Source organism: Cyprinus carpio, chromosome B10 (genome assembly GCF_018340385.1).
Source record: "Cyprinus carpio isolate SPL01 chromosome B10, ASM1834038v1, whole genome shotgun sequence".
Classification (NCBI taxonomy): domain Eukaryota; kingdom Metazoa; phylum Chordata; class Actinopteri; order Cypriniformes; family Cyprinidae; genus Cyprinus; species Cyprinus carpio.
The window spans coordinates 6,442,580-6,461,196 of NC_056606.1; the positions used below are offsets into that span (position 1 = coordinate 6,442,580).

General features: G+C 36.3%; 1 protein-coding gene across 1 annotated transcript in view; it reads right to left on the minus strand.

The window, feature by feature from the left end:
* LOC109052552 (SH2 domain-containing protein 3C-like) overlaps positions 1-15,161 on the minus strand; it is a 44,684-nt gene extending 29,523 nt beyond the window's left edge. Inside the window, 3 exon segments of the mRNA XM_042732253.1 lie at positions 8,035-8,074; positions 12,275-13,001; positions 15,015-15,161. Of these exon segments, the coding sequence (XP_042588187.1) occupies positions 8,035-8,074; positions 12,275-13,001; positions 15,015-15,033 (786 nt within the window). The 5' untranslated portion in view covers positions 15,034-15,161.
* Positions 15,162-18,617: the final 3,456 nt, after the last annotated feature.

Sequence of the window (18,617 nt, forward strand, 5' to 3'; positions counted from 1 at the left end):
CTGGGGAAAAGACAGCAGCACCAGAGAGGATTTGTAAAGGATAGAAAGGAAAACACAAGAAAAAGAGAAGAAAGAAAGAAAGAGGGGAGAGGGAGAGTTAATTTATATAGAGAGAATTAATATATATATATATATATATATATATATATATATATATATATATATATATATATATATATATATATATATATATTATTATTATTATTATAATTATTATTATATTATTATTATAATTATCAAATTTTTTTTTTTTTTTTAATGACTGGAAGGTAGAGAGGTTGGGGGGAAATTTTTGCAACTAAATCACGCACCAGTGTAGAAAAACGACCCACCAAAGCAGACAATTACATCAGTCTTAATGTGTCTGGAATCTGTGTAAATGGTAATGGGGTATTAGTTTTGGACCCCCATTGTGAATGTGGTTCCATGACCCCTGTGGTTAAAACTAGCATGACCACATATGCAAGTGGGGTCATAGACGAAAGGACTGCCAAGCTGCCAGCCGGCAGAGAATGTGAGGTTTAAGATGAAACAATCAAAGTGCAACTGCAAGAGGCAGATGGAGGATTTGGGGTTGATGCTGTCCCTGATAAACATGCAGTAGTCTAGCCCAATTAAAATCAAGACGGCAACCATCTTTACTGGTAATGAGGCTGAAGAATTGGCGCAAAAAGCAAAACAACATGAGAATCTGCAGGGACACATCTGAGATCAATGGGAGAATGGGTCTAAACTGGATTTTAGGATTTCCAAATTACCATAACAACTAAAATATCTACCTGTACCACTATCTTGTAAATTCCATAAAGTAAAAATCTGTTTAACTCAAAGGTACACACAAGGTTAAGGTACTTAACAGAATTCAAGGCATAAAGAAATTCACCGGTGTCTGTTTTTCTGCATGTGAATATCAAATCAGAATGACTATTATCAATCTGCAGCTGGGACACTGTCATCTCCTCCTAGTGCAGCTCTGAGCTCAGGTGGCCAATGGGACGAACACATACATCATTAAAGACAGTCTATGGACATCTATGACCCCTACATGGATTTGAGTGGTTACATTTTGTTCTTAGTATATGCCAAATTTTCATAAGTGTGAGGTGTGCTTATACAGTATAGAAGTTTCTCTCTAAGCTTGTGCTGTATATATACTACCCAAGTGTCCTGCCTGTGCAATGTTGAGAACTGTAAACATACTCTATAAACATAAACATAAACTAACCTAACCCTACTCTTAGATATGCACAAATTGATTGTTTCTTAAATTAAACAAACATTGATTACTGTATACAGAGAAAATAATGGTAAGGGTTACCCTAACTGTATCCTTAGGCTTAGAATATGAAATCGGTAAACTGTTTATAACTTAAATGTGTACTAAATGTATTGTACACATTTATTTTTATAGGGACAAATTTTTCTTACCATCTGCACCAGCAACTGTGCATTTATTGTGAGAAACAGTGTCACCCTGGCAAAAAAGGGGAGAACAAAACACTATAATTTCATTACCTTAAACGCCCTCTGTTTTGCTTTTAAAGGACCAGAAATAAAAGGAGGGTGAGAAAAGTAGATGAGGTAAAGAAGTATTGTGCTTGTTTCTATAGTGCTTAGTGCAACACCCAAACTCAGAGCCAAAATTGTACTTGTTATCCAGTCCAAGTTGGCTGAAATAGAAGACAATTAGACGACACTCATTCCCCTTTTCCAGCCTTCCCACCCAAATCATGTATTGTTATGAGATCATGTATCGGTCCTCATCAGAGTAATGCAACATTTATTTTTTGTATTCTGAGCCTTGCATGAAACAATATATCTTCACTTTGAGATATAAAAAGCATGACCTCCAGAGCTACTTTGATGCATTCTCCTGTTTCCTGAGCCCATTACAATCCACTACATAACCGCAGGGTGACAACAGAGCCCTGCCTGCCCGCTCATCCAACTGTGCATCATCAGCACTAGTGTTACAGCTGAGCAAAAGTGAGCTGAGCCCAGTCGGCACACAGACTCACACATACGCACACACACACACTCGGTGCAGTGATATCATAGCGGAGGCTGGTGGAATGACACAGTTGTTGGGGTTGCACAATTGCACTGGGCCAAACAGAGAGCCCTGAGGGGCACCCTTCCCTGCAAGCAGATGCCCTGGACGGAATCACGAGAATCAATATGTATGCTTACATACACCACACACACTGCAAATGTGACATGCATCTTCTTTCACTTCTCATGCAGGAACTCCTGAAGGCATATTTAGAGATTATGTAATCCAGATCCACACCTTTTCTCACTCACCACGCAGCGTATACATGCACATACTCTGCAGCTTCACACTCACACACAAATATTCTGGGGCTGATCCCCCTCTCACCTGCACCTGCATGAAGGAGCCCCTGTAGAAGCAGCAGGCAGCGGCTGACAGGGCACTCCACAGGCTGCATCTCTCCGTCATGGCTCCTGTCCTCCTCTCTTCGGCTCTTCCACCCCTAAAGTCCTCTAGAAGCCCCGGGTCATGTCCCTAACTCCTTGTGTTCACTTGTGCACAAGCCACTGCTGCAACTGATCAGTGCTATCGCTGTTCCACCAGAGCCAGTGTCATCTCAGATCTGCACCGGCTTCCTCTCTCTCGCTCTCAATGTCTCATTCTCTCTCTCTCCCTCTCTGACTTTCAATATATCTCTCCTGCTCAGTTCCACTGCCTCTTACTCTCACTCAAGCGCTTGCTATGCTTCACAGCGCTGGCAGGGATTACCTCATCGCTCTTGGATGAAAGCAGTGGATGGGGGGAGGGACAGAGGGAGGGATGTAGAAAGAGAGAGATGCTTGCAGGCACCAAGACCCCACCCACCCCCTCCTCCAGGGCTCCAAACAATGCTGGGGGGAGAGAGACAGAGAGCAAGAGGTATGTGGCACACGCATTCAGCACCTACTCAAAGGAATTTTCCCTTTTATTCCGGTTTGAAAGACCGCAAAAGAAAAGTATGAGGGGGGCAGTCAGGGAAAAAGAGTCTATAGACACTCCCACACCCATTGAGTCACGCAAGCAGAAAAAAAACATTTAAATCCAGGCACACATAACTGTTGGTGTATGAGTATTTAAAAAAATGGAGTTGATGTTGTAAATCTGAGCATGCAGGAGCTATTTAGATGTGAGATGTGCTTGGAAATAAAATGATGTTTTCTAGGAACGTAGTAAAAACCTGCTAATGAGCCTCAGTCCTTGAATATTCCCTATCGGATACTACCCACTCACGCACACATACTTAAGATAAAATGAGGCTGACTCTGGTACAGCAGACTAGGGTGTGGCATTTGCTCCCTGGGGATTATTGTGACATCAAAATGGATGTCTTGCTATGGCAACCAACTCAAAGATTTGAAAGCAATCCACCCCAAAAATTCAGTCATTTACTCACCCTGAAATCGTTTCAAACAGGAACAGACCAAAATTTCAACAGTTATTTACAGAAAATTGTGCCATCTGCCATAGAACTCAAAGCAATGTCCTGCAGAGGTTTGTTTCAACCTGCTCCAACACACTTGTCTGGAAGTTTCTAGTGATACTGAAGACCTTTATAAGCTGGTTTAGATGTGTTTATTGACTTAAACTCTGCAGGATAGTGGCCCTCCAGGAGCAGGAATGGACACTCCTGTTTTAAATCCACGATTTATAACCAGACAGCTGGTAAGACATCTGCATGGCTGTAAGAATCACATCAGCATTTTGCGTCTATATATGTGCATATATGGTTCTCTAAAAAGCTTAGCTACTGAGTGAGGAAGCTTACAGTGTCACCCCAGGGAAGCCACACAATGAAAAAACAAAAGATATAATTAGACGAGACCCATTCTGCAAAGAAATCTCACTGATGCTATTGTGCATTTGCAGATAATCCGGTAAGAACATGTTCATTTCATGTTGAACGCTCATCAGCCTGAGACAATGGGAGGATGAATGTCAAGTTGAAGCTATTAAAGAGTAGAAGATAGCATGTAATCCAGTGCGTGGGTTAACATCATGTGTTATGGTGTGTGTGTGTGTGTGTGTGTGTGTGTGTGTGTGTGCGTTCATGTCTCATGAGAGCATGAAATGAGCAAAGGATTTCATGTTATTACCACACATATGATGAGGAATCCCCCAGACACACACATGGAGACACACATATGGTGACCACAGACAGATATTTGTGAGATAGATGAAATTACTGCTTAAATTGACTTTTTGTTGGTTGGTTTTCTTGTGGCTTTGTGGTACTATCAAAGCATTGCTGTATTTATTTGAGTGTCCTGACCAGAACAACACAGCAATAATGGCTCAACCAATGGTATGAGATTGGTGCGGAAATATCTGTTTGTTCGACATATTGTTTGAAAACAGTCATTATTCTTCAAGGTTTATCCCATCGAAACCATAACTTTGGCATTGCTAGTGCTAGTGTTTAAGATGCAACGCCTTGCTTTCAAGCAGAGGAATACACAGGCATGTGTCGTGGTACTCTCATGAATGGTGGAGGAGACTGACACGGAAGAGAATAAATTGTTGAATAAAGTTGCTATTCATATTTAAAATTTTTTGCACAAAAACTATTCTCGTAGATTCATAAAATTAAGATTGAAGCACTGATGTCACATGGACTATTTTAACGATGCCCTTACTACCTTTCTGGGTCTTGAATGTGGTAGTTCCATTGCTGTCTATGCAGGGTCAGAAAGCTCTCGGATTTCATCAAAAATATGTTAATTTGTGCTCTAAAACTGAACGGGATTGGAACGAAATAAGGGTGGGTAATTACTGACAGAATTGTCATTTTTGGGTGAAATATCCCTTTAATCTCATGGCTAAGAGATAAACAATTGAGCCATTAAAGAGATCTTAATTTTTCTTACATCTTTCATACTTCTCTGCCCTAGTTCTCTACTTTCTGTGTTCCTTCTCTATTTCTTGTTTTCAGTCTCATGCTGTTGTATGTATCTATGCTGTTCATGGCTTTTCCTTCACAACTCCTCCTCAATCTTTCAGTGAATCTCTCTCTCAGTTAAATATTAATTACACAGTGAGTGTCCTGCAGGCAGGGTGCAGTGGTACAATGGAGAGGAGCTAGACTCTGTGAGCGAACTGATAATGAGGAGGTGGACGGGGTTCATCTCTACCTCCATCTGCCTACAGGGCCCGAACACGCTTACCTCCCCTTTCCCATTAACATTAATGGGCTTGGCCCCATTGGAATTCTGGGTATTTTAGTTTGCGTGTGGTATGGCTCTTGCCCAAGTCTTTACTGCTTTTGCTGATCAAGCAGTTTGGTCATTTGGTTTGATCTGTAGCAGTAATGGAAGACCACGAGAAGCATTTTAGCGAGTGAGGCCTAGTCAATTTATAGGCATAATCAATGCAGTGCTGTGTAGTAATTTGATTTAAACAGAATGGCTGGCTGTTCTGTATGTATTTCCATGCTGAAAAACAGGAGGTAGGGGAAAAAGAGGGGTATCACAACCCCTATTTTCACCAGCTGGGTCTACATCAATTCATAGCCTGGATGTTCTTCTCTCTACTTCTCTTGTCTTCTTATGCATCACTATTTATTACTATTGCAATTTTTAAAACCTCTAACTATGAGAACTTGAATCATGTGGCTTGTTGAGGAGAATTGCACTGTTACTCTTCTAAGCATTCTGAATTATGATTTTTGCATGGTGCACAATAAAAACACGCAAAACCACCCATAGAATTACACTGAATTAAAAATATTACTACTACTGGTACTGTAGTACTGCTAGAGCAGATCAGCTTTGTTATATTTCAGTCGAATTTTCAGCAATACAATTACCAAAAGGAAACCGCTAATTGGTGTTAGCGGCTAGCAGAAAGGTTAGGAGTTCAGTCCCAAGGTGCTTGGAAAGGTGTGAGATCTAGGAACAGCCGAGATAATGAGATGACAACCCAGCAAAAAATAAACATCAGCATCAACGGCTGAATGGTAGAATGCAATTATGAACACCTCAAGAGATCACACATGCCTGGGCCTCTGGGAACATTCTGTTCTGGCATGAAGACCAGTCGTTCATCTCTGTTTCCAGTCGAAAAAGCTGTTTTTTGCCCTTACAGTGAACATTTAGGGCACAGACTCATTTTTAACTCAGACACCATTAAAGTTTCATATTGTGGTGGAGAAGAGAGCGAAGGATGGCATCCAAGAAGTGGAGGGAAAGGAGGCTGTGCATCCAATAAACTACTACAATAACCTTCTGCAACTAGTCAAATTAGGCTCATGGCAACATGGATAGGGTGTTTGACATGCCTAAAAACCATGAATAAACCTACGAAAGGATAAAGAATGTACAATGAACAATTATGGTACTGTTGTGGTGCCACTTGACATCAAATGTAAAATCTATGTGGGAATCGAAAACCGGATCTATATAGCCTACAGTAGTTCGATTCCCAAACTCATTAAAAAGAGAGAAAGAAAAACATTTATTTTTAGTGATTCTGAAATGTACAGAACAGTGAGCTCGGTGTAGTCTTAACCAGAATTTGAGAAGGAAAATGAAGGTTATGAAAGCAAGCAAGCAATTGAAGTCAAGAGAGTTCTTCTAATTTTACATCTTCATTTTACCTTCCAATGTGGAACACATTCATAATGACACTTTAAAGTGAAGACCAACTGATCAGCAGGATTCATATTGAAAATGGTATGTGCTGCATTGCTGACAGTTTGTATATCTGCAGTTTTAAATTTTGAATGATGAAAACTGACTTCTGCCGCCTTCTGGTATAGACAGTTATTTCCTCTCAAGCAGGTGCATAATGTATGTGCAGGTTGACCATTGGATATACACTCTAGAAATGTTTTTAAAGGTTCTTTACAATTACTAACAGTTCTATTTAGAACAGTATCATCCTGGAGAACTCTTACATTGTGAAATAGTTCTTGGTGTTAGAGTTTAGGGTTTTACTTGTGTAATTTGTAACCACCAAAGTCACCTCATTATTAACTTACTGGAGCTCAACCATCCAACTTCTCAACTCTTAATGCACTCCTGACATAAACGGCCTATAAATTTTAACTTTCATAACTGGTTTCCTACCAGTCATGTCTTTTTCTCTTTTTAGATTTTTAACAGAATATGTAAGTTGAGCAGCCCTGTTCAGCTGAGGATATTTCTCTCCTCTTCTTCACTAAGTAACAGATATTGGATTTATGAGAGTTTTCAATTATTACTTGGGTTTATGCATAAACATGCCCAGTCACAAAAACATTATGCCATGACACTGTGAATGTATTCTGTCCATTCACAATGGCTACTTTTGGCCTTCATGTGTTACAAAATATGCAACAACTTGCAGTGCTCAACATTTTTCCAAATGTTCCTTCCTCAAAAGTAATAAAATAACTATTAAATGGAACAATTAAGATGAATCAATCAAATACATGAAAAAAAAAAAAAACATTCAGGGCCACATGTGTGTCATTGTGTGTGAATGTATCATTGATAAAGAGGAAGTTTCACACATATTTTATACAGTTTGTGTAAATGAGAATGTGCGTTCTGAAGGCATGAGGGTCACGTGGGTCTGGCCACACCTTAACCTTCACTTACAGAGCTTCAGGAATTAAAGAGCTGTTTGTAGCTCCATCTAGAGGCAGCGGAGGTCACTACACAGCAATTAAATGCAGAATCTAATATCTTAATGACTGCAAATAAGGGCAGGAATAAGAAGAACATTAATTTGCACCAAATCAGCACATACTAAAAGAACTCATTAGATTAATTTCTTATTACATCTCTAAATGGTGCTTTTAGTTAATGAATACAGGAATTGTGCCTAATTAAGCATGAAATAACCATATTCAGCAAGTTGTCAGGGACTGAGCCTGAAATAAATAGCCTAAATCAAAGAACAGATAGATTGAAGTAATACACAGATATATTAACAGAATTCCTTCAAGCTTCTCCTTATTAAGGATGAGAGATTTAGATTGTTTAAATGACTTCTTGTTATAAGAGAAAGAAAAAAGGCCTTACTTCCACATATTCTCCTTGGTTGTCTCTGGCGTTCAGCTGTCTGTGAAAAGAAAGAAAGAAAAAATATTATATATTACGCCATATATAATAAACAGAGAGTCATTCAATCAGTCATAATTGCCAAATAAACCCTGATCAGAATTCTAAAACAAATATGACTGTAAATGATCCCACTTTATACATAGCTACTTACATTGCAATCTAAATGAATTAACTGACATGAAAATTAAGTCAAAATTATGTTCTTATATGATAAGAAAGAAAATTAGCAGTTGTAACACAGTGTCCTAGTACAAAAATACTGACCAATCAGAATCAAGTATTTCAGACCAATGCATAAAACATGTTTAAGCATTTTACAAACGTTGAAAGCTACCTCAGCGTTAAAAAACAGCATATGAGATATGTAGTGAGATAAGTTATTCTTGTTGCATTTTTTACACCACAGGATGTGATAGAAAAGTCACAGAGGAACTTGAACTTTTTTTAACATCCAAAGGAAGTGAAAAGCATATTACGTTCCTCCTACTGCACGCCACATCAATGACAGGATGAAATGAGCTTCAACCAAAAACAGGAAGCGCAGAGACAGAGCATTTGAACACAGTTATATGAATTTTACTATTATTAAAAATAATTACTTTATTAAAATGACACATAAAAAAAAAAAACTTTTTTAACCAATAAGTCTTTCTTTTTAAGCCAATAAAACAATTGTAAATGAGAGCATTATTCTCTCTCTCAAAAAAAAAAGAGCAAAAGTTCTCAAATGTCAATAAACAGTATGTTCTGACTGTGACAACTTACCCCAACTTTTTATGGGCCAATGTGTTATTGTTGAAAATAACAGTGAATTTGTTCAAACGCTTTAAACATTGACTTTTAAAATAAACCCTGAGAAATACAGATAACAGAGAGAGTCTGGGCTGAAGAGATTTCTAATCTCAATATATTGCCCAGTGGCAAAAATACTTGGTCATAATTAATGCACTCTCAGAAAGTTGTCACTGAGGCAGTGTTTCTTCAAAAGGTATAATTTTGTACCTTATTTAACCCTTAAAGGGTGTGTATTAGGACCATAAAGGTGTGCATATTAGTATTTCCAATGAACATATTAGTATAGTTTGAAAAGTTAGTGCCTTAAATGAAAAAGTGACAGCTTTTGTACCTTTTTTTCTGTGAGAGAAACAAAGTTGCTTTAAGCATTTGAAGATTTTTTTTTTCTTTTTTTTTTCAGTGGGCCTTCAAGTGCACCAAATTAGTTTTGAGGCATTTAATTTTTTACTAACATCTTGTGTGGAAGCAAAATCATACAGTACCAAAAATGCCATTGAAGAAAATCTCTATATACAGGCCATGATAAAAAATAATATAATATGAGCTATTATTCCTATTAACTATTAATTTTTATTATTATTATTAAAACACAAAAAGGTGAAGCTAAAGCAGTGTCCTCTTCAAGACACTGAATACAAAAGCAGGAAAACTATTAACACACTGTTTCCTGAAGACATATCTCACATCCTCCAGCTGTGCCGGCTGACCTCACATCATTATCCTCCTCAGCCGTATTTACAAAAGATCTCGCTTGCAAACAACAAACCAGGTGTCGTTTATAATGAGCTCTGACTGAAAACAATCTACTTATAAGAGGACGATGCTTATGTGGCATATGCAGTTTGCCTGTATTAAAACACTGATCAAGACAAGATACCATTATAATGCCATGTTTATTTTTTTCTTCATATCTCAAAGTATTATAATTGGATACCATATCCACAAAATTTATGACCACAGTTCTCTTTTGTAAAGGCTAAATTGAACTCAAAGTATACAGTGTGTATAAAGGAAATTAATATTTCATTTTTTTAAAGTTCACTATTTATTTGATATTTGAGCAATAATGAGCAATCTGTCATCAAAATATAATAAAAAATAAAATAAAATGATTTTTAAAATAAATTATTATTATTATTTTAATAACCATAGTGAATTTTTGACATCTACTCTGTGACACAAACAACATGTTGACAATGACAAACTCACCTTAGATCCTTGTTCAACTTCATACTCAAACAACACTTCTGAATGAATAGACATTAGACAACAAATAAAAACTTTTGTAAAAAACAAAACAAAAACAAAAACAAAACGATGAAGAGTTTCCTAAAACTGTTCATTCAAGTTTCCCAGTCTGCATCTTAGGGTCTGTCAAGTCCCTTTGGGAAGTTGAGAGGAATGAACAGCAGCTTTCCTTTGAATGCCTGTTCATCCTGTTGCTCTCTGCTGCCCACTAATGTGACTAATGTGACACTGTTTGACCTCATTAATCAAACATTCACAGGTCTGTGACCTCATTACCAGCCATTTACACGCCAGGAAGCGAAATGGGAAACATGGCTGAACCAAGCAGAGGAACAAGCCTGATGTAAAAAGAGAATATCCAACACCATCATTGCCCAAAATCTTTTACATATCCCAAACATTAAGAAATTCACTTAAATATATATTTTATGTATTTTGTTATTTCCATATACTGGAGTCTAGGGCCCTTGAGATTAACTGTATTAGAATGCACGTCGAATCGCACGGAGCAGGTCTTAATCTTGGAGCCTCTATCTCATGAGAACATTTCAAGCGTGACATCAATCCAGGTGTACATGTACAACTGTCACAAAGGCGCAAAGATCATATTTTACTTTACCTCAAAACCACCGTCACGGTATGTAGTCAGACATGAGGATTAGTCTCATCTGACGCTATGGTGCAGCTACCTGATTTATCTGTGAACAGTTTGCATTGCCCTAATGTCTCAATTTGCTTCATTATTAAACAGCACTGGGGCTTTTCACTGTTTGTATCACTCCGCTTGTGCATTTGGGATATTTTTTAGTTGCTGTGGGTTACATTCGGTTCACCAGCAGGTGGCGATAAGTGATTGTTTTTTGAGCGAGTCAATGAGTCATTCATTCAAACGTTTTGTTCCTAAATTCTGAATGATTCAGGAATGAATCACACCTGTTGCAGCGAGACGCACTAAGATTCATTCAGCATTGGATTTGTATGGAATAGAACTGTGTTTTTTAGTGAAGCAAAAATACACAAATTAACCAGCAAACTGAATCTAAAAAATAAGTTACTCAATATTAACTTCTTGTTTATTAAATTGTGGTTTTGCTTATGTCAGTCCTGTAAACGTTAGTCCTCGTGAAATCAAAATTGACTTTATTTATTTTGTTAGATGAGAATTAGTCCAAAAAAAAATTTTAAAAAATTTTGTCATGGCAATCTGAACATTTGCTTCAGCTCTGGAATGGCATTCCTTCTCTGATGATGTCAGTTTGACGGCTCGGGCAGAATATCCTTAAACACACCCCTCCAACCATTAGATTGCGGAGTGAGATACAGAGAGGAGAAGCGCAAAAATAAATCCCGCCCTCTATTTAATATTCCGTTTCAGTTGGAAATAGGCTACATCACTACAGCAAATTCCGATTCACGCGGACTTTAACGTTTTGGAATCAAACCGTAAGGATTCAAATACAAATGTCCCCAAGTATGTGTATTTGATATCAAAATATTATCAAGTGAGATTATTTAAATATTCTGCTGCTGTGTAAAAGTGTCAATTCATTCATTCAATCGATTCGTTCACTGTTAACAATGTTGTGATGTTTGGCTTTGTTTGGAACAAATCGAGGTACGGAAAAAACAGAAACTAACTGCAATATTGTGTCTAAAATGTAAGTTGCTCAATATTAACTTTGTGTGTGTTGAATTTTTGTGTAAAAATCACATTGCTTTTTGGCAGAACAGCATTCATGTGGCATTGCTGTATTTACATATCGACACAAATCCATTTTCTAATAGCACTTGTTTTTCAGTATGAAACACATTCAGTATAAATAAATAATAGTATGTAATTAAAATAAATTGTGAATGGCATTTAATCTTTTACGTTAAGTACTGTGCTCAGCTACTGTACTTAGCCCTTATGAAAATTAACCAAGGTTTTATTATAGTAAAAATGTAGTAACAGTTGTATAACCAAAGTTATACTACAAATACCATGGTTAAACTATCGTTAGTTTAGTAAAACCTTGGTTAATTTGTGGTTATTATGGATTAACTATTGTAACCATGTTTTTTTTTTATTTTTCTTGCAGTAAAACCATGGCTAATTTTCACAAGGGTGGGTATAAACAAACAATGATTCAAGAATCAAGAAACCGATTCTTACCTGTTAGGCTCTTTCTCTTCCTGACTGTCTTGTTTGCAGTCTGATCTTATCTTAGCATCTTCCTCTACTGCTTGCTTCTGCTCCACCTGACTGCTGTGTTTCAGAGGTAACTGAATCAAATTACCATCCACCTGGAGCTCCTCAGCGTCCTTCATGGAGGTGTCTCCTTCTTTATGTCTCTTCTTGGGCAGCACTGGCTGGATGTCTGGCCCTTTGTCTGGCACACTTAGATCTGGTGAAGATTCTAGACATGCATTTGGTGGATCAACATGTAGCTTGGAGTCAACTAATGGCTCCTTATCTTCATCTTCCAGCTTTGTTGAGTGTCCATCCATAGTCGGTGGAGATGGAAGGTCACGATTCTGAATGTGATTATCTCTGGTTCCTGCAGCTGGCTTGTCCTCCAAGATGGGGTTCTCCAGGGCCTCCAGGCCCTTCCCGGAGAGTACGCTGAGAAGTGGGGAATCAACGACATGGTCCTGTGGAGGTCTCATGCTTTGACTCTGACTGAGGTTGGTCTTGTCCTTGGACTTGCTCTTCTTCAAGCTTTTGTCCTTCTTTGGGTTTCGTGGCATGGTGCCCATGTGCGTGTACATTTCACTGGAGCTGGCATAGCTCGGGCTCCGTGGATGCATGCCCATATCATCGGTGCACACCTCTTTGACATCATCCTTCTGAGAGTCTGATTTCCGCCGGAGGCTGGTGAGACTACCAAACCACTTGAAGCCTGAGAAAGGAGAAAACATGTTGTGTGTGCTGTAACTCGGCACGGATTTCAGACTAAACCTCTCACTGGTAAAATAAAAAAAAAGCTGCTCGTTGTGGGCTGACTGTGCACCCCAGAGTCCCTCCCTATCATACCAAGAGTTCCTTCAATGTGAGAAAGAAACATGTAGCCTCTTAAGTAAACATGAGTCCTGACCTCATCTGTGGGAAAAATTCATTGGTCCCTTTAGTCCCTAAAACAACAATTTGAACATTTCAGCTTCTCATAAATGAAGCCAGAATATTTCTTTCTGGTGAAAATCCCATGATAATGATGTATGGGGGAGGAAATTAAGATACTGTGCAAACTGGAAGGCAATTCTTAAAATAGAGTTTTATCATAATTTGTAATGTTTCTAGCGTGATCTTCGATGTCAGGGCCTGAATTTTTTCTTTGTCACTGTTGAGACATCTGTTCATTTATCTTAATAATTATAGCTCTCGGGGGCCTGTCGACGTTTAGCCCCGTTCTGGTTTTGTTTCTTGTCTTGTGTTATGATCCAGACTGAGTATTTTCAGATATCAGACAGTTGAAATTAATAACATATGTGACTGCTAAATGTGATGAAGTTCATAATGTATTACTGTATTGCAATATAGTACTTGAAGAAGAAACACAGCTTTACAAAAGTGTAACTAATATTAAGGAAGAAAAAATGTTTTGTAAGATAAAACTATAATTTTTTGCATTCACAATAATCAAATAATCTTAAAATGTATTATAATTAAAACACCAGATCTTATTTACACTTACATTTTGGATTATGAGATTACAGGAAATTGATAGTAGATGTGTCGGGGCAAATGTCAGTGTGAAATATAATAATAATAGCACAAATTCTTAATTTCAGTATTTCAATATTTAAATATTAATAAATAAATGTTTAAATATTTACTTCAATTTTTTTTTTTTTTTTTACTAATTGTGATACATATTACTGTATACATATTTTGATTATAATAGTAAAAAAAGTTTGTGTTTTTGTTTAGTCAGTTTATTTAAATAATTACTGATAAAAATGTATATGTTGATCAAAATAAACATTTAATATTTTCTACATTTTATATATTTCCGTTTTGTGTTTCATAGTAATAATTGTTAATCATCATACTGTTACATTTTATTGTTTATTTAGATGCGTGCATTTGTGTGTGTGTGTGTGTGTGTGTGTGTGTGTGTGTGTGTGTGTGTGTGTGAACATCAATGAGTTATAGTGAAATATTTTTTTTTAAATATAGTTTAGGTTTTATACTTTAGTTTAAACATAAGAACTGAGTGAATGTACATAGTAGTGTATCTGTGGAAAACACTTGTGTTTTAACTTTTTCTGCCATTGTGTGTTTTTTCATGACTGCTTTTTATATGCATTTGCTCATGCATTACACAATATTCTAATACTCCTCTCAGTTGCAGTTTATCCATATATATCCCATATACTTTGCCCTTATTTGACCTTATAATACACAAACTAATCTAATATAAACTGCTTTTATTTTCATCATGCATTTTTTTTCTTCCTTTCTATTGGTCGATGTTCAATTCAGCTCATATTGATCTAGTCTGAAGTACATTCATTTGCTTTGTGCAACTGAATCCCCAAATGCCATTTCGGTATTCCCATATCCCATCACTGTCCTCAGAACGGCTTTGGTTTTACCTCAAGGCATGTAGAGCAAAACAACAAAAAGCCTCTTAAAAATGTATCTGCGTCTATGCACTGCTGCCTTCATCAGAGAGGAACATTAGCCTTTAAGACCATTATAGAAATCAATGATGTCAACAGTGCTGCTCCTTTGTAAGACCCTGATAGCTTCGATAAGGACAGTGGGGCATTATTTAAGGCATTTTGATCTTTAATAGTCTTGCTTAACGGACCAGAGACTTTAACCACAATAAGAAACCTCATGGCAAAGTGATACCAGTCTGAATGATTGCACCACACTATGGCGGAAGACCTCAATCAAATGTACTCACTCAGTTTGCGTTTGATCATGGTCTCTGACTTCTGTGTCCTCTTGTGTCTTTTCCGGGACGGGGAGCCACAAGTCCTCTCTTCTGGCTCTTGTAGGGTTTGTTTGTATGTGTGTGTGTGTGTGTGTGTGTGTTGACAGAAGTGTACACTTCCGCTGCACAGGGCTGATGCTCTGTAAGCAGCAGCAGCAGCAGCAGCAAAAGGACTTCCTGTGGTTGCTGGGCGGATACATTTGATCTGCACTTACCAGTAATGCCGTGTTTACTCAATAGCACTCGATGTTGACATGCAGGAGAGCTTTTTGGGTTACTCTGTCAAAGGTGACATGACTCCAGTGTATCTTGGGATCTGCATTCAATGTCATTCTAAGACTGAATAATATGATGTCTAACAAAGTGTGCATCACCATATACAATAATAATAATAATATATAATACTTAATACAAATGTATCTTTTTACTTTATATAAGATGTACTTTATTTATATTATCATATTATATTATAAAAACATTTTGTTTATGTAGGCTGTACCTACCACTTCATAAAAAAATTAAACTTGACCTCTGACCTTTTGTACAAATGCACAACAAAGTAAAACGATTAGTGACTAGAAATAATGTAGACTCTTCTTATTTAAATATTTCTTCATTACAAGATAACTTTATTTATTTATTGACTTTGAGTTGAATTTAATAGATTAAATTAGGCAAAAATAAACCATTTGTAATTAAGAAACAGTACATAATGTAAGTGACACTTCTTCATTTTGTCATAACTTACTTTATTAATTTATTCTTTTTTCATTTTATTTATTTATTGGCCTTGAGTTTAATGCGCACCATATTATAAGCAATTTTGGACAAACATAAACAGTAATAAAGTTACAAACAATAAGTAATGTAAGTGACATTTCTTCTTCATTGTTTCATAACCTTTTTTTATATATATATTTGCTCATTTATTGGCCTTGAGTTGAATTTAAAGCATGCCAAATTATGAGCAAAATTACGCAAAAATAAACAGTCTGTAATTAAAATATGAAACAATACATAATGTTAGTGACATTTCTTCTTCATTATGTCATAACTTTATTTATTTATTTACTCATGTATTCAATTATTTATTTATTGGTTTAGTTTAATGTGTACCAAATTATGAGCAAAATTAGGCAAAAATAAACCATCTGTAATTAAGATAGTATATAATGTAAGTGGCTTTTCTTCTTCATGTCAGTTTTATCTATATATTTATTTAAATCCCATATTTTCAATGCACTTCACTGTATATTTCTAGAAATTTATTAAATACATATATATAAATTTAATTTCTCTGTGGAGTGAGCTGTCACTAAAAGATGCACATTAATGCATGCTTAAAGCATTAAGTATGATTTGCATTGTTTTAGGACTTATCTTCATCTTCATACATATAATAGCAGACCAGATATATTTGCGAAAGCAGCAAGTGTTATTCATAAATGTGTTGCATCTCACTTCCTTTCCTGCGATCTGGCTTAAGCTTACTTCCTGCATGAATGTGAGCTGTGTGTTAGGCTGTGCGTTTGTGATACTGAGAAAGAAAGTGAGAAGTTTAAATGGGTGTCGCTGGTTTCTGTTGAGACTGTAATTTATTTTATTTTTTTACTGTAACATATAAAAGCAAAAGGGCCCTCAAGTCGGAATTTTAAAGACATAGACACACAAATCACATTCTAATAGATTGCACATTTAATATTTTTTATTTTATCATACCACAAGTGTTTTTAGTTTTAGTTTAAACCAAGGACATAATATCTGTTATGAGTCACTATAAAGCTGCTCTTGATTTCAACACTTTGCAGTTTTTCAGTACAAATGTTTGGTGAGTTGAATGCAAAAAGGACACACCAAATATCTCAGTGTAAAAAATTTTGCATATTATCCATCACAAGTATGCAAGATTAATTGATATAAAGCTGAAAAAGGAAAATATAAATATTATGTGAAAATTTACTCTAAATAAAGATTTTGAAATGTTGTCTTGTCATCTAAATAAAGTAAGTTAAAGTAGGCCTACTAAGATTAGTAACTGAACTAAAACTGAAAGAAAATAAACTTTAGAAAAAAGTATTTAAATAAAAAAAAAGACAAATGACAAATAAATTACTAATCTTTTAAATGAATAAATATGAAAACTTTTTTTCTTTTTTTATATATAATTTTAAGATTAATAATTATTTTTGGATACTTGCTAATTCTTACATGGAAGCATAAATACTGTTAACAGTAAATACTGCTAAAATATGGACAAACCCAGCAATTGGGTTCTTTTGACCCAGCAGTTGGGTTAAATTTAGGTAGTAACTTAAATGCTAGGTCAAAACAGCCCAGTTCTGGGTTTGCCCATGTTTTACTTGACGATGGGTTGTATTTAACCCAGCATTTTTTAGAGTGTATGGAGGAGGTGATGGAAATATCTAAATACTGTGTGTGAATATCCAATACTGGCATACTGTCTTCTTACATACTGTCTTCCATTTATAGCAAACTTTTAGTTCAGTATGCAAACTGGGGCACAGCCATGACACCATGCAAAAATGCAGTGACCTATCTGTCCACTAGAGGGCACTACAGGTCCAAATACACGTCAGCTACCACACTGCTACTATACAAGCTTAATAGGTGCAAATGATCAAGTAGCCATGAACTGGGCATATATTAGCAGCCTATTAGCCTTGAGCTGGTTTAATGTGCACCAAATTATGAGCAAAATTAGGCAAAAATCAATCGGCTTTAATTAAGTCATGGAACATTACTGTACATCTCGTAAGTGACAAGCCTGTTAATAATTTCATGACCGGAGGCTTTTGAGAAATAAATGACAGTCTGTCAAATTGAGCACTGCTAAAGTTGCAGAGACAGAGCTAAAGGTGATCATTTTATTTATTTATTTATTTATTTTTAATTAGTGGGCAGCTACTAATAACTTGATGTCTATTATGACCTCTTTTTAGCTATATTACCTCTTTGGATCTTTAAATCAGTTTTTGTACCACTTGTGCACTGCATATTCAAACACAAATGTATTAATTGAGCAATTGAGGTTTTTTTTTCTTTTATAAAATCCCATTCACACTTCAAGTATCATGATAAATTACGAAGATTGTGTGATCACAAACAAAATTACTTCCTTAAAGTGACCATCATCTGCACACTTTGTGTACTTGTGTAAGGCACCTATGTGATGAGTTCTTTGCTCACTTTAGTTTAAAAGACTCGATTGTGTCCCATCCTCACACTGGCCTTCAAAAAGACCTCCCCATCAGATGGCCTATTTAGCGCCATTGTTGGCGAGTAATTAGTTACATGTAATGGCATTACTTAATTTAATTATAAAATACATGTAACTGTAATCTGTAACAGTTACTGAGAAAAAAAGTGTGTAATTAAACTACAGTTACTTATGAAAAGAGGTTACATCTGAATATTTTTTTCACACACATAGATTTGATTGATTTCTTTTCCAAATTGAATTGACTGCTCTAAAATATGAGGATGACTGAAGCGACAAACGAGTGGTGCTTGAACGTCATCTATGGCTAAACTTCACGGAGATCATGGACACGG